The sequence below is a fragment of the Danio aesculapii genome, chromosome 17 (genome assembly GCF_903798145.1).
Source record: "Danio aesculapii chromosome 17, fDanAes4.1, whole genome shotgun sequence".
NCBI lineage: Eukaryota > Metazoa > Chordata > Actinopteri > Cypriniformes > Danionidae > Danio > Danio aesculapii.
The window spans coordinates 23,779,556-23,802,293 of NC_079451.1; the positions used below are offsets into that span (position 1 = coordinate 23,779,556).

General features: G+C 37.3%; 2 protein-coding genes across 3 annotated transcripts in view; one reads left to right on the forward strand and one right to left on the reverse strand.

Annotated features, from left to right (window-relative positions):
- The first annotated feature begins 396 nt into the window (after positions 1 to 396).
- Positions 397 to 6,439, forward strand: coch (coagulation factor C homolog, cochlin (Limulus polyphemus)). The gene is made up of 12 exons (XM_056477721.1): positions 397 to 494; positions 906 to 954; positions 1,067 to 1,111; positions 1,614 to 1,770; positions 1,844 to 1,977; positions 2,329 to 2,397; positions 2,473 to 2,529; positions 2,623 to 2,770; positions 2,853 to 2,956; positions 3,667 to 3,893; positions 3,998 to 4,511; positions 5,436 to 6,439. The coding sequence occupies exons 2-12, from the start codon at positions 921 to 923 to the stop codon at positions 5,606 to 5,608; spliced, it is 1,662 nt and encodes a 553-aa protein (XP_056333696.1). The 5' UTR covers positions 397 to 494; positions 906 to 920; the 3' UTR covers positions 5,609 to 6,439.
- A 207-nt stretch (positions 6,440 to 6,646) lies between these two features.
- The window catches only part of strn3 (striatin, calmodulin binding protein 3), a 36,530-nt gene continuing 20,438 nt past the window's right edge, over positions 6,647 to 22,738 (reverse strand). For both annotated transcript variants that reach the window (XM_056477720.1, XM_056477719.1), the window contains exons 8-16: positions 19,562 to 19,698; positions 19,033 to 19,208; positions 18,836 to 18,883; positions 13,443 to 13,564; positions 11,079 to 11,246; positions 10,857 to 10,997; positions 10,640 to 10,747; positions 8,934 to 9,020; positions 6,647 to 8,508 (exon numbers count right to left, since the gene is read on the reverse strand). In XM_056477720.1, the coding sequence (XP_056333695.1) occupies positions 8,339 to 8,508; positions 8,934 to 9,020; positions 10,640 to 10,747; positions 10,857 to 10,997; positions 11,079 to 11,246; positions 13,443 to 13,564; positions 18,836 to 18,883; positions 19,033 to 19,208; positions 19,562 to 19,698 (1,157 nt within the window). In that variant the 3' untranslated portion in view covers positions 6,647 to 8,338. The remainder of the gene's footprint in view (positions 8,509 to 8,933; positions 9,021 to 10,639; positions 10,748 to 10,856; positions 10,998 to 11,078; positions 11,247 to 13,442; positions 13,565 to 18,835; positions 18,884 to 19,032; positions 19,209 to 19,561; positions 19,699 to 22,738) is intronic.

The window sequence follows — 22,738 nt, forward strand, 5'->3', positions numbered from 1 at the left end:
CACTGAATCAAGCTTATATACACTTGTTTAACCTAAGGACGTTTTGAAATGCCTTTCATTGTATTATAGGACTCTAATGTTGAAAATGTAACTGTGCTGTTGGCAAATATTGACATTTTTAGAGGCTTTCTCTGGGGTAATCTTGTAAAATATGTAAATAAATAAATACAAACTAAATGAATGAGTGGATGGTTTAATTATCACCACCACTAACTAAACAGTTATTATATTGGTAAAGGATGTAAAACATTGCATATCTAAAGGTCTGAAAAGCAGCAGAATTTAAAACAATGTCCTTTTCAGGTGGTTTGGCTATAAGGGCCGCCTCTTGTGACGTCAGCAGGGAATCATTGGGCTTTTCGGCGACATTATTTAAAGGACAAGCTCTTTCCTCAATATCCAGACACCTCTGGAATAACATCCATAAAGGAATTACTTCTTTTTTTTGTCTATAAGCTTTTAAGGCTGAGGAAACGTCATCCTACACAAAATCTGTAAGTTGGATTAAATCTTCATAGGTTGATGATTTTTGGCTGATTAGTGCCTTTTAATGGTGATCATTTTAGATATCCAGATTCTTTTTTTTCTCTTCTCTCTTTTCGTCCCTCTGTCTCCATTTCCCTCACTCTGTGAGTGGATTAACTGAAGTATGCATTTCCAGAGGAGCTGTTTATGATGGATGTGTCTGGGGAGATTACATTTTTCCTGTATCATATCTGATTTCACTTGTGCAAGCCAGATATATTTTACACACCTAGATAAAACGAAGAATAAAGATAGATTTAAAGCCTTGGTAAGTTTAGGGGGTTTTTGTTTAAAAAAAGAAGAAGTATAAAGTGCTTTTAATGCAGAATGGGGTGCTTTTGTTCACTGGAGCCTGGTATAATGCTCTTTTGTCTCTACAGAAATCTTCATTAACCATGTCGTTGTGGTTTGCTGTCCTTCATGTATTAGGTAGGTGATTTGTTTAATTGAAGTGACTGATACCAAACACTTCTATCTAATACTGAATTATTATCGAATCGAATTATGATATGAATGCATTGCATTTCTTTCTTTATCACAGGTATTCTCTCTTTGAGCTGGTGCACTTTTGGATCTGAATTAAACGGTCAGTTTTTACATTCTCCTTTGTATATATCTTGTCATATTAAATTCAATATTGCTATAAAGTTGCACCACATTTTTATAAACTCTAACTTTCTTGGTTTTAATTAGGCTAATCAATAGCTAGGAGACCTTTTATATATAACAATTAATTTTTATGTTTATTCACTTATTTTTTTAAATTCATAAGTAGCTGAAAGATCTTTTAAAAATACTTTTATGTATGTAATATGTAAAATACATTAAGTTTAAAATTAGGCTTTGTTTCATTTTTAAAACCTTTTAAAATATGTTTAAGTAAAAAATTATTTTATTTATTTTTAACTTTTAAATATATTATTTAGGCTACTTCATATTTTATCATGGATTTTGTTACTAATGAATTAATTTATTTTATCAGAAAATAACACTTTATGACAAATGCTATAATCAAATTTATTTTTATCAGTAGCTAAGAGTCCTTTTGATTTGCATTTAATGTTTAAATGTTTGATATTCTGTTTTAGTTGCAACGCCGATTAGCTGTGGGACTCGTGCGGTGGATCTGTCAGACACACATCTGCTGGTGCTCTGTCCAGCAAACTGCTCTCTGTGGAGCCTCTCGGTGTTTGGCTCTGGAGTTTATGCCTCTATTTCTAGCATATGCGGAGCAGCCATTCACAGGTACAGTTTTCACCTAAAATGATACAGTTGCACACCTGCTAATAACAAGAGGAAATGTTTGTCTTTCATCCAGAGGAATCATAGGTCTGTCTGGTGGACCAGTGGAGGTTCACGGATTGCAAGGGAGGACAAACTACCTCAGCTCTTACGCTCACGGTGTTCAGTCGCAGTCACTGTCGCAATGGAGCGCATCTTTCACTGTGGCCCGTGAGTGGAGGAAGTTACTAATGCCGATTGTTTTAACTTTAAGATTTGTAAATTCACGTACAATCTCTAATATAATATAATATAATATAATATAATATAATATAATATAATATAATATAATATAATATAATATAATATAATATAATATAATATAATAATTAGTCTAATCATAATATATGTTGATCACAATGAACTTATACTTCTAAACTTATAATGTAAAAAATAAAGATTGCAACAAGCAATAACATGAGGAAACGTGCTATAATAAATAGATATATCATCAGCTATATTGGTATTGGTATTATTGATTTATGTTTTGTTTTGTCATGTTACCTTTGATCTTTGTCTCAGGAACAATTAGCTTGCCTTTGGAAGTGTCCAGCCAAACCAGCAGTTCTGCCACTGTCACATCTGGAGCAGGTAATAAATGTTAATTTAACCGAAGATATTTGACATGTGTAGGCTAAACTAAGCATACCTGTTCCTGTCTTGCAGCTAAGAAGCCAGTGAAAAAAATAGTGAAAAAGCCTCCTCCAGCAACAGCACACAAAGGTCTGTACTGGCTGATTTTTTTTTTCTAGAAAGGTAGTTATTGTAAGTAGCGTGGTGACATGCAAGATGTGAGTAAATATTATCTTGTTTCAGATTGTCCAGTTGATATGGCTTTGTTGCTGGATAGCAGCTACAACATTGGACAGCGGCGGTTCAACTTGCAGAAGAACTTTGTCAGTAAACTTGCAACCATGCTGAAGGTTGGGACACAAGGTCCTCATGTAGGAGTGGTGCAAACCAGGTGATCTGTGTATAAACACAAGTCATTTGTCATAGTGAGCCATTCTCAAGAAGTCACCTATAATCCACGTCTTTCTTTCCAGTGAAACACCTCGAACTGAATTCTACCTGACAAACTATACGACAGCCAAAGATGTGACCTTTGCCATCAAAGAAATCCCGTACATTGGGGGCAATACCAATACAGGTTTAATAACTTTTCCTGAAGTGCATATTTATATGAACGAAGGGGTTAAACACATAGAATATATTTGTTAAAGTAAATCATGCCACTCTTTAGAAGATGTAAGATGAACAAAATTAATTTATAGTGAGGCACTCAAAAAGAAATCCAAATAAATTAAGTATATATATATATATATATATATATATATATATATATATATATATATATATATATATATATATACATACATACTCTAAATACATTTATAAACAAATTGGTTAAGCAAATAAGTCGCTTGCTCCAAGAAATTTGTCTAGGAATCAAGTGCCGTAAAAAGATTTGGTTGAATGAATTACTCACTCACTCGTAAAAAATAGTTCATTCTTGGCACCTTCTGGCATAGTAATATATCATGCAAAACTTTAAACATTTGTGCATTGAGCCCCATAATATTGTACCCTTCCAGACCGACTTGTATTGTAAGTACATTACTGCAAATACCTAGTTTTTACATCCTCAATGCATTTCCCAATTGTTTATCTATCGCAGGAGATGTGGACTTGCTTTGCCAGTCAGTATGATTTTGATCAACACTATGCCATAGATAATGCTGATGTAGATTAAACATATCTCTGACACTTACCTTATGCTTTAGTTGAACTGAATTATTACTGATGCTTATGCTTCAACGAGCAGATCTTGGCAGGCTTGAGTTATTGGTTTTTGCACAGGTAAGGCCATACTGCACACTGTGAGGAACTTCTTCAGTCCGGATTTTGGCGTGCGGAGAGGTTACCCACGGGTCATTGTGGTGTTTGTCGATGGGTGGCCTTCTGATAATGTGGAGGAGGCAGCAATTTTAGCCAGAGAGTCTGGCATTAATATATTCTTTGTGTCTGTGGCCAAACCTTCCCCTGAGGAGGCAAGTCTGGTGAGCGATCAAGACTTCATGAGAAAGGTGAGATGTTTCACATATGATCTCGTAAAAAAAACACACCACAAATCATTAGTGTGAACTTTTGAGTCTGCCGAAATCAATTTATGCTGTCATGTATCTTACAGGCAGTGTGCAAGGACAATGAGTTCTTCACCTTCACCATGCCCAGCTGGTTCAGCACCAACAAGTTTGTGAAACCACTAGCTCAAAAGCTTTGCTCTATCGATCAGATGCTTTGCAGCAAGACGTGCTACAACTCAGTGGACTTGGGCTTCCTGATCGATGGCTCCAGCAGTGTAGGTGATGGGAACTTCCGGCTGGTGCTGGACCTCCTTGTCTCCATCGCACGTAGCTTTGACATCTCTGACATTGGATCTCGCATTGGTGCCATCCAGTTTACCTATGACCAAAGAATGGAGTTCAACTTCAATGACCACGTCTTGAAAGATAACGCTTTGAGGGCCCTGCAGAAGATCCCGTACATGAGCGGGGGAACAGCCACTGGAGATGCCATCAACTTTGCTGTGCGCAGTCTCTTTAAACCCCGCTCAAGCTCCAACAGGAAGTTTCTCATCATCATCACTGATGGACAATCTTACGATGATGTGAGAGTTCCGGCTATGGCTGCCCAGCGAGAGGGTAGGTATTTGTACTGACACAAGGGCATCTAAACTAGCTCCAGGAGAGCCACTGTTCTGCAGACTTTAGCTCCTACCCTAATAAAACATATGGACAAGGGAATACATGTGTTTAGGATCACTAGAAATTTCCAGGCAAGTATGTTGGAGCTGAAATCTGTAGGACAATGATCCATTCAGGGGCAGGATAGGGCATCCTTAAATTGACACTTCCTCTAGAATTGGGTAGCCAAACTGGCCAGGCACAACCCTGAAGGGTTCTGATCCAACTCTGATTAAATCTGACCTGTCTGTCATTTAGGTGTTTGGTTAAGGTTGGAGTGGAGCTCTGCCAGGACTGTGCCTCATTATAACCGAACTTGGCCATCCCTGGTCTTGAAGAGGCACTGTCCTGCAAAAAATGAAATAAAAATCTGCAGACTGCTGGCCTTCCATGAGCAAGTTTGGGCAAATCAGTACTGACTGCAGAAGAGTCCAGACATGTTCTTCAAGGATCACTGTTCTGCACATTTTAACTCCAACCTTAATAAAACACATGTGAAAATAGTTCATCAAGGTGTTTAGGCTCACTAGAAACCTCCTCGCAAGTGTGTTAAAGCTGGTTGAAGAGCTTGTTCCTCCTGGAGAGGTATTGGACAACCCTGATCTAAAACTAGGTATCCGCAGGACTCTGAAGGTCCAGGGGGACCACTGAGATAAAAATGTTTACGTTATAATCAAGAGTTGCCAACAAAATCTAGCTGTTTTTTTATTTTATTTTATTTTTTTTACTGTGAAGGCCCCTGAGGTGGTGCAGGTACAAGTGGGGGACCTTATGGTCAGCAAGGACTATCAGTGTGCGATCTTGAACATTCCTGAGAAAAAGACAAAAGTTGATAATTAGTGTAACATCATCCTGACCGTTTATTTCTTCTTTCTTTAACAGGAATCACCGTTTACGCAGTGGGTGTTGCTTGGGCTCCTATGGAAGATCTGAAGGCGATGGCGTCTGAGCCCAAAGAGAGCCATGTGTTTTTCACTCGCGAGTTCACCGGGTTGGGACAGTTCCAGCAGCCCATCGTCCGGGGCATCTGCAGGGACTTCACAGAGTTTAATTAGACCATTTTGAGTTTTGCTTGAGTGCAAGAATACGAAGTAAGATATTGAACCAAAAAAAATGTGTCAGAGTAAATAAGAAAACTACGTTTGTCTTTTGATTTGTAGAAAAAGGGATTTGAATGGTTTTGATATAAAGGCATTGATATGTTTGATCCAAAGGTTTTTACAGCTTTTTTTGAGAATGTATCACACAGTATTGTATGTCAACTTCTCTATATGTGGAGAATGTAATTATTTGTGATTTGTAGTCTTTCTCTTTATGTTTCTGTTGAAAAAAACCAACAACACATTCTTTCGCTGCTTCTGGCAAGCCTTTTTTCCTGTGGAGGGGTCACTGTAACAAAAGGCTCTTTTAGAATAATTTCGGAACTTGAAGATTCAATTCCGGTTATGCAACAAGATGGTGAGCAAAAGCAGCCACGAAGATTATCAGTGAAACAGCGCCCTCTAACGCATTCTGATGGCAGTACACAAAACAAAGCTTTCGTTCACATAGTTCTGGGTTACATACGGTCCTTCCCAGGGGTACCACCAATATACATGCACTGTGATAATACATTCATCACATTTTCGCAACGAATCAAGTGTGCCTGTGTGAGAGAAGAGGATTATGGTTAAAAGTTAATGTGTTTACTATAAATATATCTATATTTTCCTTTTCTTAAATTATACTTATCTATTTATCGAGCCTATTTTCAGTGTACTTTTTCCATATGCATGCTTTACTGCCTTACAGAATGACAATAGATGCGAGGAGGGCATCAAACTGCTTGTACATTTGTTTATAATTTATTACTTCTCAATAAAGGACAAGGTGTTTGTACAACTTGACCTGCTTAAGATCCTCTTCTGCCCAGCCTCATCTGAAACGTCAACATATTTAAGTAACACATGAATGACTTCATGTAGCAGGTGGTTTGTTCTCTCTAATTAGAAACACAATCTTTATTAAAATTGTGACTCTTGGCATCCATCATTCGTCTTCATCAATGATCTGTCGGTTCAAATACAACGCAGAATTAATTATGGAGACGGGGGCATGTTGCATATACAGATACACCATTTAATATTTATTATAGACATTTTATATACATTACTTTTCAACAGTTGTTTTGCTATGTGGTACAATCTTTAAAATCTGTTGATTCGTAGTAAATCAAAAACCTTACAAAACTCATCAAAACTCTTCAAACTGATTAGAACTTTTGGAAGACTAGAAAAAATACTTTATTTTTAGTATTAATCATGCATTACACAAACAAAAAGGTCTTTTGTTACACCATAAACTGCATCGTTTCCTTTAAAAATGATTAGGGGCAGAACGACCACAAAGAAAATATTACGCTGTATTCAAATTCCAAATGTGACGTCGTCATTTAATCACCCTCGTGTCATTTTAAACCAACATGAAGTTCTTTTCCATGGAAACACACACACACACACACGCACACACGCACACAAAAGGACATTTTTCAAAATAGCTTCTTTTAGGTCGCACAAATGGAAATCGGTCATATTGCTTTATAGAGACACGAAGGCAAGTAAACGACAACACCATTTTCATTTTGAGGTGAACCATCCCTTTAACTTTAAAAACAGTTCTCACCTGATCTCCGGCATCGTGATGGGATTTAAACGCAATTCTGAGCCAACTAAGAAACCGTGTTTTAAAAAGAGCTTTCACATTAATCTCACTTTCTATCAAATGACCTGTTCCGTTTGGTTAGCAACAGCCCGACATTTTAGTCACCGTCGAGCTATGCGCTCTAAACAAAGGATAAGACTATCCACAGACTGAAAATAAATAGCGTTCGGATTTCTAACTTGTGATACTTCAACTCATTTTACAGTAAGGTGTACAGAAACATCACATAGTGACAGGATGCTGCAGTTTATTTGTAGATTCCTATAAGCTCTCATGTCACCACGCGCTGTGCTACTACTAGCATACAGTCTCTCCGTTACATGATGATAAAACAACATTAAAGCAATGTAGCAAGTGTAAAGGAGAGTGTTCATCCAGGCTTTCCAGATACACAAGACCTTCGTGAAGGAGAACCGCGGGAAACGGAGGGCTCGAGTGGGATTATAGTCCCTTTAAAAATGTGATTTTCAGCGCTTTTATGACAGTCTTTATTTATATAAAATTGATTATAAAAACTATACTTTTTTACACAAAAAAAGAAACAAACGCTAAAGGTATGAAGGTTGACTGAGTTTAACTGTATTGGTTTGCACGCTACATTAGGATGAGATTGGGGTCTGGTTTTATGGCTCGGCAGGGCAGGACTGGATTCCTCAGGTGCCCCTGATGACGGTCAATGAAAACCTACTGATGGATGAACATAAACAGCCACTCCATGGTCACTGAAACAAACCTACAGGACACATTATCAGCTCAGTTCAGAACCAGTCAAAAGGCTACAAGCACTGGTTTCACTCCAGCTTACAGTAAATTACAGGTATTTTTTTCTTGCTTTTCTTTCAGGAAACAAAAATAAAGATTAAAACTGATTGAGCACTCCACACTGGCTTCACGAAAAAAGAAACGGCACGTCCCCTTCTTGGCACCTGGTCTTCGTTGTGTGTGTGGTGTGAGTTTGACAGCGAAGGTTGGTGGAAGCCACTTCAATGTAGTGTGAGAAATGCTACTCTTGTTACACAAGGCAGTGAAGCAGTCTTTTCTTTCTCTCTGTCTGTCTTTACAGATGTGGTAATACGGACGTGCCTTTATACAAACACTTTGGCCAGGGCATCGGCTCCGGCACTTCCTATGTATGCCTTCGATGGGTGGAAGGCAACGTCGTATATGGCCTCGTCCGACTTTTTCCTGTGAGCGGTGACTTCTTGTACACAAGTCTTACTGTCCAGGTTCCACAAGCGGATTGAACTATCGTGACCTGTTTTAGATGGAGAGATTATATTTACAAAAAGTGATTAACACTATATTTACATTCTGTCTTTATTTTCAGACCTGGAGAAAACAAAAGATGATATTTATCAGAATGTCCAAGCTGCTCTCTTCCATATGCGGGCCAGAGCTATGTTCACCCATGCATTTTATTCATGATCGTCTTCGATGAAAAACAAAAGTAGATGTTTAGCAGAATGTCCAAACTGCTCTCTTCCCACACAAGAGAGCAGCTGGGAAGAGAGCAGCTTGGACATTCTGCTAAACATCTACTTTTGTTTTTCACTGAAGGCAAGCTTGGATGAAATGTATGGATGAACTGTCTAATTGTTTTTACTAATTACTAACGTACAATGGCAAAGTGAAAGAAAAAGAACAGTGCTGATATGCTGAGCAGAAAAAAAAAAAACTTACTTCCTGACATCAAGTAGATGCCATTTGGATCAATAGCCAGACTAGTAACAGCATCCAAGTGAGCCACCATCGCATGGATGGCTTTACCTGCAAAGAGAGATGAAGGACGTCATTTAAATAGAATAAAACCTAAAGGTTAATATAACAAAATGTACACAATACAGCGTTCATACACATTTTTTACTACTAAAATTCCATGACTTTCATGTAAATTTTCATGACCTAATGTTTATGCAATGTCTACATATGCATGGTAAAAGAAAAACAATGCATGTTATTACAGAATATCGTAAAACACGCAACAATCGATTTAGTTTCAATGTATATTTATATCCATGTAAAATAGATTTAGATAATGCTTACACCGGACTAATAATGTGAGAGTATGTGATTGACTAAGGACAGAAAAGTAGTAAATAACCTATATTCAAGCATACAGATATCTGTTTCCCATGACTTTTTCAAAACTTTTCCAGGCCTGGAAAAAGCCATGTCAAAATTCCATGACTTTTCCAGGCTTTCCATGACCATATGAACCCTGATAATAGGGTATATGCACAGCTAGTGTTTCTTCCCATAGCGATAAACTTCCGGTGAACGGTTAATGTGACTTTTTTTCAATTTTATACGGTTTCTTTTACAGCATCAATGTTGTGATGTAATTAAAATATAATCAGTTAAATCAGGGTTTCTGCAGGTTTCAAATTTAAGACTTATGAAGACACTTTTAAGACCATTATGAACGAAATTTTAGACTTATATAGAGCTAAACACTAAGGATTTGTCTAATGGCCCAGTTACTTCTGTAAATAGTTTTTGTATTAATGGAAGATCATGTAAATGGATGCGTTGCTTTAGTTTTCGTTCCCTTATTAAGAAATTAAAGATTGCTGTAAAAATCTCTAACAACTGTTGTAAATTGTATCTCTTTGCAATAAAAAACCTATATATATATATATATATATATATATATAAATAAAGAGTTTTGAGATGGATTATTGGTGATTGGGTGTCAGGCCGATTAGGTAGTTTTACTTGGACATAGGAAAATTAAGACCTGTTTAAAATGATTTGAGACCTACAACACAATATTTCAGTGAATTTAAGACTTTAAGACCTAACATTTTGTTTTTGAAATTTAAGACTTTTTAAGACCCAGCGGACACCCTATTTATACAAGTCAGCATTCATTTAGTTGTTCAAGCATAAAACAAGATGAAATGCCATTTACACGCACACGCCTGTCAGAATTACAGGCTAGTGCAGAAACTCCAGTGAAAATGAATTCTGAGACAGAAAAGGAATGGTCTCGGGAAAGGTCCCTGAGTCGGGATGCCCAAAGAGCAATGGCACACTGCCCACCAGTTCAAATATTTAAAAAAGATATTTATTCATTCAAAAACTAAAAACAAACAAACTAGGTTTTCAACAGAAAATACAGCATAAAAATTAATAATAATAATAGATTATTATTGGGAACAAACAGAAGTACAAATGTTCTTTCTATTAATATAGAAAAAACAAACAAAAAACACTTCAGGTTTTTATCTTAGGTTAATGTGCAAATGAAATGTTTTCTTCTTTTAGTAATGTATTACACTGTATTGTTTTTTTTACTGTACTCAGTACTGTGGTGAGCATCAATCTGTCAAAAGCATAAAAAAGTCTGAACCAGTATTTTACAATAATCCCACAAAAACACTGACCTGATTTATTGTCAAAGAATTTGATGTGTCTATCCTCATGAGCGGTGACTGTGATTGGCAGGGTGGGGTGAGTGACTACTTTATTGATGTGATTCCCAAAAGGAATAGCTGAAACAAACCAAAAACACACATTTAAAGTCACAGAACTATATCTAAACATGACACTATATCAACACATGAGCACTCAGTCTATAAAGAACAAATGTGAAGTATGTACCGCTCTCTCCCTGTGCAGAGAACACAACTACAGGCTGAGACGTCTCCAGATCATAAACAACAGCATCTCCTGTGTTGTAAGACGCCACCATATGAGCTGGATCGCACCCATTAAAATCGACTGATGTGGGAACGCCATGATCTGAAAGACGGAAAATGAAGACATCAGTTGACAAAATAAAAACGATTATTTAGCATAATACACAAAACACACAGTGCTCACCTTTATCGGAGTTAAAAGTGCTGAGACACGGGGTCTTCTCTTGAGGGTCCCACAGCTTGATTGTCCCATCAGCTGAACAGGAGAGCAGACGGTTCTTGATCCCACTGTAAGCCAATCCCCAAACGGCATCGCTGTGACCCAACAACGTACCAGCCAACACACTGGGATCTGTGGAAACAGTTTAGTTTATATTCCTGTTCACATCGCTTTTAATTGTCTGTTTTGTCCACTTTTGAGCCCTCTGCTGATTTCTTTGAGTGGGACGTCTAAATGTTTGAGTGACCTTACGACAGAGAACAGAAGCTTTTCTTCTATATTTAGCATTTCTGCTCTGGGGTGGCACAGTGGCTCAGTGTCCCAGGTGGGCCAGTTGGCATTTTTGTGTGGACTTCGCATGTTCCCGTGTTGGTGTGGGTTTCCTCTGTGTGCTCCGGTTTCCCCCACAGTCCAAAGACATGTGGTATAGGTGAGTTGGGTAAGCTTAATTGTCTGTAGTGTGTGTGTGTGTGAATAGGTGTTTCCCCAACACTGGGTTGCAGCTAGAAAGGCATCCACTGCGTAAAACATATGCCAGAATAGTTGGCGGTTCAGTCCGCTGTGGCGACCTCTGAAATAGAGACTAAGCTTAAGGAAAACGAATAAACGAATGAATGAATTTCTGCTCTGATAGCTGCAAAGCTATGCCAAATGATGTGAATTTTGTGTTAAAATCAAGACCAAATTCTGATTTAGATCAGCAAAGTTTCATATCTCATCTAGCTTGTCGAACACGTCCCATAATGTTTATTAAGCCATTAGTCTAAAGGGGGACACACACCAGATGCACTGCGCACATGACAGTTGGAGGTAACGAACACCGCAAATTTGCATGTTATTTATATAAAACTATGCAGATGCGTCCAAAGTCGAAGCTTGGTGCCACGCACAGCCGCAGACTTGTGAAGCAGGTGTGAATACCCTGATAGAAATCTCTGTTTACAATTCTAAAATGCATGCAGCAGCGAGGCATATACGCTGTGCGCCCCCCTTATAGGCTGATTTATTCTTCTGCGGCGAGTATTCGGCATGACCCACGGCACTTGCCTTGCGCGTAGTCGTGCATTTAAACTTCTGCGTGCTGTTTGTGTTGCTCTGCAATAACACTTCCGAAACGATCTATCTATAATCTATCTATATATATATATTGAACACTACCTTAATGTACAAGTAGCTAATACTCGCTCATTCAGAGGTGGGAACCGGCGGACATGGAGCAACATTAATCATAAGGTAAACATAAAATGACAGTTTCCATCTAGAGCTCCTTCATGGGACTAAACACTCGCACCATTGGGGTCATGCGGCCCTTGGTCCCTCCCACATTAGTCACAACAACCAAGCAGACCAATAATATGCGACGTTGTGATGTGTAGTTACATTTTTGAGAGGTGTGCGTCATCGCCAGCGTCAGCCACGGCAAGGGCTATGCGACCGTGCGAAGGCTGCGCCTGACCATACATGTGTGCTTGACGAACAAGTATTAATCAGCCTTTAGGCTATATTCACACCACAGCAAAGTAGCCTAAAATAGAAAAGTTTTCAGTTTTAGGCAACATCATTTAAAAAAATTATAACATTTTCAAAACAATCCACGTTTACTCATCCGTGAAAATGATAAAACTGACGAATTAAATATGCTGGGTCAGTATTTGGCACTGACACCTTATTAGTAAACAGGTTAGTTTACCTGTAGGAAAGGGACAATGCAACATTGGTGGCTCGCACTGGTGTTTATTTAAAATTTGCTGTGTGTAAGTAAATCCCCACTCTGCTGATGAAGCGTTAATAAACAGTTGATCCACAACAACACTACCGTATACACTCTGCCATTGTTGTATGTCGCCTTTATTCTACATTTCCCTAAACACATACTATGCATGTCCATGATCATCATTATCAGGCTTTTACATGGACACAACAACAGAGGCATTTTCAAAAACTTCCACTTTGAAACCCAACATAAGCAAAAAAAAAAAAATAATAATAATTTGTTGTCTTGTAAATGAACAGGCAAAACGTATTAAAAAGTTTCCTGTTTTTGCCTGAAAATCTTGCATAAACGGCTCCTATGTAGCAAGTCCTTTGTGGCTCTCTGAAGCATTTACACTTGGAATGCACTTCAGTTTAATTATATTTCAACTATTGCTGGAAGTGGTAAAAAGCGGTCAGACCCAGTTTATGCTTGTGTTGCCCGTTTGAGATTAAATTGATAAAAATGCATTTTAATACAAGGTGTAAACAGTGCCACAGACAAGATACTAAGGACCAGTCAGACTTCTTGTTTTCCAGTTCTCTCAAAAATGAAGAAAGATTTGATCTTCTCACCATATGTGTCGTAAGGGTCTACGTTCGAGCTGGGGATGTTCCACCATTGTATTGTTGAATCGATTCCACCACTAAAACACTGCTCACCGCTCGAGGTCACAGCCAATGAGAGCACAGGCCCACTGCAGACACACAATAAACAACTTAAGAAAAAAATCCAAAAGACTGGTGGATTCAGTTGATTAGATCATGGTTGATACCAGGACCCTTAAGTGTTTGGTCAAACTAATTAAACATCAGGTTTTTAATCTACTCAATGATTATGAATAAGATCAAGACAATAACAGCCCTAATCTAAGTACATGTTATGATTTGATGATTTATATACTATGTAGTAGACCATTATTCGTCATGCAATCATTGCCACTTTTGATCAGTAAGTAACAATTGATAGAATTTTATATATACAAGTTAAATTTTGACTGGTTTTTTGGATTTGGTTAGCCTTATTGGTCACTTTGGGTATTAATGCACTAGGTAGACCAAAAAAAAAAAAACACCTAATGCATCATGTGGATATTTTAATATTATTTATTTTTAATTTGCAACTGGTGTTTAGAATGACAGTACCAAAACTAATTTTTAGGAAATTTACTTTTGAATGTGAAAGGTTTTCCTAAAAATCAGTTTTGGTGCTGTCATTCTAAACACCAGTTGCAAATTAAAAACAACAATAAGGCATCAATATATTTTGTGACTACTCCACCGTCAGTTAGATCACTATGCCACTTTTTATACACTTGTGTTTAAATTCCTGCCCTGAATGGCTGGAAGTGTTGAAAATTTCTAAATATCCAATAGCAACAGCAGTGAAACTGTAGACGCGTATGCTCAAAGTACAGGAGAGATCTCTCCGTAAATATCATATCATTTACACTCAAACACAGACTACACTGTTCAAAACCAAAACAACACCCAAAGTAAGTAAGAAGCTTCAGAATATGGGTGTATTCGTGCACTCAGTTTTTCAAAAATTAAAAATAAAAAGTTGAACCCCATAGAAATATATGCTGAACATATGAACAAAATATGAAGAAAATTCTGTGATCATATACTTATCCTCTATTGGCTTTGAAACTGTTTCCGTTTCTTTCTTTGGCTGAACACAAAGGAATATATACTGAAGAATGTTGGGCAAAAATGCCATTGACTACCATAGCATTTTTTTTGTTTATACTATGGATGTCAAAGGCTGTTGGTTTTCAATATTTCTTAAAATATCCTGTTTTGTGTTCAGCAGAAGAATGAAATAAATAAATGTTTGGAGGCACATGAATGTGAGAAAATGATGAAGAAAATGAATTTTTGGGTGAGCTATTCCTATAATGTATTTCAGCAGTGGTTCTTATAAACTACTTGTCAAAATTAATTGACCTGAAAATATTTTATGCATTTATTTTTTTATATATTTTATTTTCAGTTGTTATTTTTTAACAGTGACAAATGTGGACATTTATAAAAGCCTCATTTTAACTCACTTAGAAAACATAAAACTGAGTAAAATCTTGCCCAATACATTTGCTTTTATAATAAATATAAGTAGAAAAAAAAATACTTTAAATCCTTATCCAGTAAATTAAAACCTAGAAATGTTACATGGTTGAACTTTTATATAATCAAAAAGTAGAAAAGCACTGTTCTACAATGAGCAGGTCGCCCTCTCATGGCGAGCACCATGTTAACATCACATGAGCAGCCCCCTAATGCAGCTGACTAACCACATCCATTACAAACCATCATGACATTATGATGACAAATTATGTGACTTACAAAACAGCTACATTGATAAGTGCAATGCAGATTCCAATAACAACAAATTGAAAATTCACTGGGACTGAAGCTTAACTTCACATGTAGATTTTTAACAATACAAAATGTTGTAATAATGATAATAATTATTTAAAGTACTTCAAAATACTACGAATAATCATGTATTATTTTAGAGTGCATTAAGAATATTAAGATTATTGCATTGCAGTGATGCCACAGCACAAAATGCTTGTAGACTTAATAGGCTATTTATTTTAAACATGAATATTTTCATATATCAATCTGGCCAATGATCTGGTGTGTTGTGTATTAACATTGTACAATAAGGCTCCATTACTAAATGGCTCTATTAACTAAATGAAAAATACAAAAAGCATTTATTTCTCTTAGGTGATGTTTATTTCTTAATGCCTAATAACTCCTTAAAATGCTAAGCCATAACTGTTTTATTAAACAGTGCCATAAACAACTTTTATTTAACATCAACTTAGTACGTGCAATAAATGTGTTTATTTCCTATGGGGTATATGCCGAAGCATGCTAATAGGACTTTTAATTTGCCAGTAACCTGGGTTAATCGTTTCCGGTGAACTGTATGCCAATGCTAAATCAGCACGTTTAAGGTCTGTTTTCTTTAAAAATCAGCGATCTCCACAGGCTGAATGATATCCGATATAAAGGGGGTCTCAGATTGTACAAGCACTGCATTAAATTACATTTTCCCCACCCGATGTCTTTATAATATAAGCATTTATTTTACCCCAGTATATTCAATGGAGCTTCTGCGCTAGCCTGCCGATTCTGACGGGCGCTCGCGAGCAAAGAGCTTTTTGTCTCGTTTTACGCTTGAGCAACTAAATGAATGCCAAAGTCTGTTTAACTGATTGTATTTGAATTACATTACAACATCGATGCTGTAAAAGGATCTGTATAAAATGGAAAAAAACTCACAATATCAGGTCACCGGAGGTTTATCAGTATGGGAACAACACTAGCTCGGCATATACCCTATTGTCAACTGTACTGCATTAACTAATGTTTAATAATGAGATGTTATTGTAACGCTTTACTAGTTGTACTTTATTCTCTCTTTGCAAATACATTTTGAAAGATTTTTGTTTACTCTGAATGTTTAACCTTTTTTCCAGACTGCTTTAATAGTCATAATATCGCAGATCGTGAAGAAATTGTTGCAACAAGAAAATTTGATATAGTCACAAGTCTAATTCAAACAAATACTTTTTGCACATGGGTTTAAAGCAAAAAAAAAGACACTAGGAAAAAAGCCTTTGCTAGAAATGTGGAAAAATGTAATGAAAGCATCTTCACAAAAAGGCATCAGTATAAACATAACACTGGTATGAATAAGGGCAAGCAAAAGATAAACTAAAAACTCATGAATGTGCTTTGCAATAGCTCACACTCCTATTTTCATTTTTGGCTGGAGTGTTGTGGAACACATTCTCTGGACTGATGAATCACACATCTCCATCTCTTAGATGTGTTCATCAGAGGCCAGGAACATACTACCTGAACACTTACAGGGATAGTTCACCCAAAATAAAATATCAAAATTTACTCTCTCCACTTGTTCCAAACAATACGAGTCTGTTTCTCCTGCTCAACACAAAGACGAAATATCTCAGAGAATGCACAGCTGATGATAGTTTGTGAATGGAAATTGTGAAGACCATTTTGAGGCATGTAAACAAAAACAATAGTCCTAATGCATTTCCTGTGTAACATTTTTCGTAGACTCAGAGAATTAAAAAAGGTCAACATATTGATAAATGATGTTAATGATAGCCATTTTAACGGTATGATTGAACTGCTTCTGATTAGTCATGAAATAGTTTGATAACAAGCAGGAAATGTTTATGGGCCGATGACATCAGCACTTAAAACGGTCCTGGACCGAGATTGGTGACCCCTGCTGTAGACTTACACCAGGGCTATTCAATTAGTTTGTCATGGGGCCAGTTCATGAAAAGCATCTAAAATGGGGGGTCCGGAGAGATGACTTGCTATGTAAGTGATGACACAACAGCAACATAAGAGCCCGTATGCTGTATTTCTGCTCCTTAACAAATAATAGTCCATTTCTCTCTTTAAACTTAAAAATAAATGAAAAAGTTTTTGATTTAAACATGAGTGATAATTTTACAATAAAAATAAACGATAGAATAATGAATAAATAAATAAAAATAATAAATAAAAAATAGCATTTGTCTAATGTTGATTTAATCTATATATTAGCTAATTATTTAAATGAACTGTTGTTATTATCTGCGTTCATACACACATAATCATTTTAATAATTTGTCTAACGTATCTTTTGTTTACGTTGCACTGAAAGCCACACACCACTCTCACCACTACAGCGTGAGATCATTTCTACTGTGTGCGCCTGGAAGGTGCGAGTGCATTGGCCTGCTTGAGAGGCGTGCGCGCACCGCTCCAATACGCGCACATCTCTATTGGAAATAATGAACTTGCGTGCGGAAAAGACGCAATATGTGAACGGCCTGCTGCTACAATTAATCCAATGTGCATGCGTATTAGCCTCGGTATAAGCTCAAAACTTTAAACTAGCACAAAGTTGGCTTAACTTTTAGTTGCAGTTTTGTTCCGAGCAACAGAAACGCGGCGTTGAGAAGCCTTTATGACTAATTAACCATAATGAATGTATTAAAGTGCAGTTAATAGGGAAGTCGGCTAATCATTGCATCCCAGTTAACGATATCAGTGCATTGAATCTGTGCAAAAGGCCTTTTCAACAAACATCCAAATGTTTTCGGCTGCCTGTGCCACTCGCTTATGTCAGGTGACTCACGCTCTGCGCAGCCATCAACTGCAACTCCTGCTGTATTGAACAGACGCTGTCACTTCATAACTATAGCGGCCGTTTTTCGACTGACCTAAATTTATTTTTAATGTCTTATTTGGAGGGCCGGAACAAATTGCCTCGGGGGTGGGGGTGGGGGGGGGGGGTGGGGGGGTGAGTTCGGCCTGCGGGCCGCCAATTGAATAACCCTGACCCACACAGACCTGTGTTTGCAGCAGGTCGCCACCCAGAGCGACAGGCAGCTACAAAGTTTTAATGGTGGACCAGCCCTGGAAAATGACTAATATTCTTTCGAATACATGTCATTAGCATACAAAAGTTATCAATGCGTGACAAAGCCTGTTAAAACGACCCATTCATTTTAGGAATAATTTACATAAATTATGGGTTTGAATTCAAGGTGTGAGTGGATTTCAAATTTGATGCTAATTTTACATCAAACATTCAGCATACAAAAATCCTGAGTGAGTTACAATTCAGACACAATGTTTTTTCTACACCAATGAAATTTGTTCCAAAAAAAGTTGGAAGAGAACATTTGCCCATCTCAGAGCAACACTGCAGGGTTTTGTTCCTGAATGGACAAATCAAGTGAACTAATAATTCAACAATCTCTTCATTAAGACAGTCCTTTGCATAAGTTCTAAAGGAATCAGCCATTTTGAACCAATCGCTTGAATTAATAACCCTCGCCCAAAAATCGAGATATTACTTTATGGTCAACATTACACATCATAAACCAATAAGCAAAACAAAAAAGGTAATTACAAGTACTCACATATGCCCTCTAAACGTGTATATAGGCTCCACATCAAAAGAGGCACTTCTGCAAAGCAAGTTAAAACTTTGTTTAGTGGTTTATTTAGAGCAGTAATGGATAAAACACATTTTAAAATCAATGCGCATATTGACACATCATTTTGAAAAGCAACCTCAGGACATCCCTTTCCTCGGAAAGCCACTGCGAGCACTTACTTTTTGGCAGGAACGGTCTTGTGGAGGTTCCACAGTTTGAGCGTGTGATCTTCTGAGACTGTGACCAGCACCGGCTCAACAGGATGGAAGGCCAGGGCTCGCACTCCATCAAAGTGGCTACGCAGGGTATATTTGGGATTCCATGTCTTCCTGAATGCATCCTTATTGGCTGGCAGCTAAAAATGGGGGAGATATTGTAAAGGCATTATAATAACTGTAAAATGAGTGATTCATTCAGTATTAATGGTGAGAGGATAGAATAGCTGTCCTATCGGAGTACACAGCAAAGCACACCAGGCATGAACAACTGATGTAACCTTTAAACAACTCTGTAACCTTTATACAGAATGAAACTAATATAGCACAAGACATTTGAGTAATTTTGTGTAACAGTTAACTGATAGTTAAACAATAGTGCACTTAAAAATTAAGCAGGGGATTAGACAGTGTTTTTATGAAAGTCCAAGCTATTATTTATTAATGCCAGAGTAAAGTATTATTAAAGCAGAGGAGCAGTCTGGGTACTTACATCATAGCTGTATTCAGCCTCGTCATTGGACACAGTCAGATCAGCGAGGTCTCCCAGGCCCAGCACACTTTCCAACATGTCATCAGAACCCATGATAAAGGACTTGCCCCCACCAGGCGTGAATGGCAGAGGCTCAGCTAAGAATAGGAAAGAGAAGAGAAGACCCAGTAAACAAGGCGCCACACCTTGGAGTGGAAAACTGGGCTTAAGCAATACAGTAGTTTGTTTATAGCAGTTAACAGCTTAATAAGATTGTAAGAAACTGGTAAGATGGGGTCAATCAGAGGTAGATGAGATGCATTTCTGTTGATAGTGTTATAACCTCAAACTTTTGTCCACTTCCCTATTTTTTTTTATATATATGCATGGGCTTTTTTATAATGCTTCCATCTAATAGTGTGAAATATACCAAAAGTACAATGGAAAACAATACAGAAGGCAGAAGCTTCCATTTTTCTGCCACTTTGGAAATGGTCAAAAGTGAAAAAGCTCAAAATAAATAATACGCTTTTTGCAATAGCCTTTAACATCCAATTGTAATTTGCTCAACAAAACAGCATCTTAATACCAGGTGAAAACAGAGCCCAACACAGAAATGGATACTAAAGTGCTGTTTACATGAACGCATTTGTTTTTAAAACGCAAGTTGTGTGTTAAAATTACACCTATCGCCCGTTTCCACAGAGTGGTACAGTATGGGACAGTACAGGTCACCTTCCTCAGGTTTGCATTTCCACTGGTGGGCGTGGTGTATGATTGAAAGTTTCAGTCAACATCCTTCTCACTCAAGGAAATGTCAAAGTAAAGCTGTACAGGTCGTCCACTTATCATATAACTGCAGATCAATGTCAGTGCGAAATAGCCTACTGTAACGTCTGCAATTATATAAAATAAATAAATAAATGCAACATATATGAACACATACAGACCCTTACGATATGTTACGGTAGGGGCGATTTGTTACCAATTACAAAAAAAACTACACACAGCATACATTTAGTCTTTATTTGTGTTCACAAACAACACTCTTTTCACTAGCTCATGTAACCTCTTGTTAGAAAGTAATTCTGTCATTTCGAGTTCATAATAGCCCAAAAGGTTATGATAACAGTTAAACATGGCAGTTTGTTCATGTCATTTGTTCATGTCATTTGTTTTTTCCAGCTTCTCTTTTGTTTTTTCGTGCGTCACTCTCACGTTTGTCCGTTTCTGAAAAGATCAGATGTCAGAAGCACTTCAATAATCACGTGCACGTTATTATTATCAGCTCAAGAAGTTTCTTTATTTCAAATACAAGCGCACACGAGAATTTGAAGCTGCTCGCACTTTAGAGGGCCTTGTAAACAACTAGGGGGCACAGGGTAGATTATGCTTCTCTGCTTGGCTTTGTGGCTGTTCATCAAGACGGCGACAAGGTTTGTTTAAGCTCAGGTCGACCATGACTCGTTATTATATGTATATAGTGTTACGTATAGTGTAATGTCTCTGCTATGTATTCAAAAAAGGCACTCATTTGTTTTCATTCTCCTGGCTTGTGCACGAGCTAGTGACGCTTCTCTGTAAACCAATAGTGTTCAGCTGCACGTCTTACTCCGCCTTTTGGTACCCTTTTGTTGTGCTATGTACCCTTCCAAAAGAGTACCCAAAAAGTTGGTATCTTTTGACAGTGGAAATGGCCATAAAAGCATCCCGAATCATACCATACCGTACTGTACCACTCAGTGGAAACGGGCCACTAGTGTCCACACTACTCCAGCATTTTCGACCAATGAAAACAAAGCGTTCTAAAAATGCTAAAGACCCGGCTATCCACAATCACTTATTTTTAGTGTGAAGTGTGAATGTAAATAATATAAAAACACAATATTTACACAACTCATTCAAGTAACATTCAGTTTTAATTTGACCGTTCTTTCCCTTTTACATATTTAACTTCCTCATGTCAGACACTTTTTGTAGAAAACATGCTGAATATCCTTCGGAAAAAAAGTTTGTACAATCTGTAGCCAAATAATCCTTACAAATTCTCTCTGAACAATTGCTTTGGAGAGGTTTATGTTTCCGGCTTATTTTACTTTAGAGGTATTAGGTGAATGCATGCCTTATTAATGAAGCCTCAGTGGGTGTGTCAAATTAAAAGAAAGAATTATGATACACCTGGACTCTGAGATAAATGTTCACTTCGAAAAGATAGCTGTTAGCTAGGCATGCTCTTTTAAGATGAATAACTTTCAGAAACAAAAGTCTGGGTTAATCGACAAAGCTTACGTGAGCACAAGTTTTCAGGAATACATCATGTATCGATCAAATGTTTAAATGTAATAAACATCCCAATTTAGGGGTGACACACTTCATTTAATTATGCTTCTTTATCAAAAATGCATGTTCTATTTATAGTGACATTTACATAATCCTGAGTATGGAAATGGGTCAAAGAGGAGTGAGTAAGATAAAAAGAGTGAGAGATACAGAAAGCTCGACTGTGGGATGGATGTAATGAGCTGATGTGTTTGACCCAGCTGGCTCTGGTTGGAGCAGTAAGAGAATCTCCTGGCAGGAATGCTGATGCAGCAACTGGCCTCGTTAAGATTCTACTCCAGGGCTGGTGTGTGCCACAAAACACATGCAAAGAACACACACGCCCATGTAGAGACAGATTTATCTTCTTTATGGATTCACCTTTATGCATTTTATTTCTTTTACTAAAAAAAAGACTAGTAAACCTGCATAATGTCAAAACCGCTCGTTTCCATACACTAAACGTGAATGGTAAAGTTTACTAATGGACTACCATCACCTATATGTTCCCTTTATTGTAAGGTAACAAAAAGTCAAAAATCAAACATATCATATTTGGGGCAATAAAAAAATTCTATTCTTCATTAACAAATCAATATTATTATTTACTTCTAAAGGATCATGTGACAAGTTATAGAGGCTGAAAATTTGTTATCTATGTTTCCATCCAAAAATGCGAATTAACTTTGTGCAAAACTGGATTATCACATAAAAGAAGTGCAAATAAAGCAGTGTTTCCATCCAAGTCAAAGCGAACAAATTCGTCACTTCCTGATTATCTGGCGCCAAATATAAATAGTAAAAACAGAATTTGCTGTGGCACGAGAAGCTGCATAAATCTTTTCTTTATTTAATAAATGACTTGCGCCTCAGAAGACA

What these genes read in the sequence shown, in the direction of transcription:
- coch (XM_056477721.1), top strand. Translation starts at nt 921, where the DNA reads ATGTCGTTGTGGTTTGCTGTCCTTCATGTATTAG. An exon ending in CGCATCTTTCACTGTGGCCC is followed by an intron (nt 1,978 to 2,328) that starts GTGAGTGGAGGA and finishes TCTTTGTCTCAG; the next exon opens with GAACAATTAGCTTGCCTTTG. An exon ending in TATGGCTGCCCAGCGAGAGG is followed by an intron (nt 4,512 to 5,435) that starts GTAGGTATTTGT and finishes TTTCTTTAACAG; the next exon opens with GAATCACCGTTTACGCAGTG.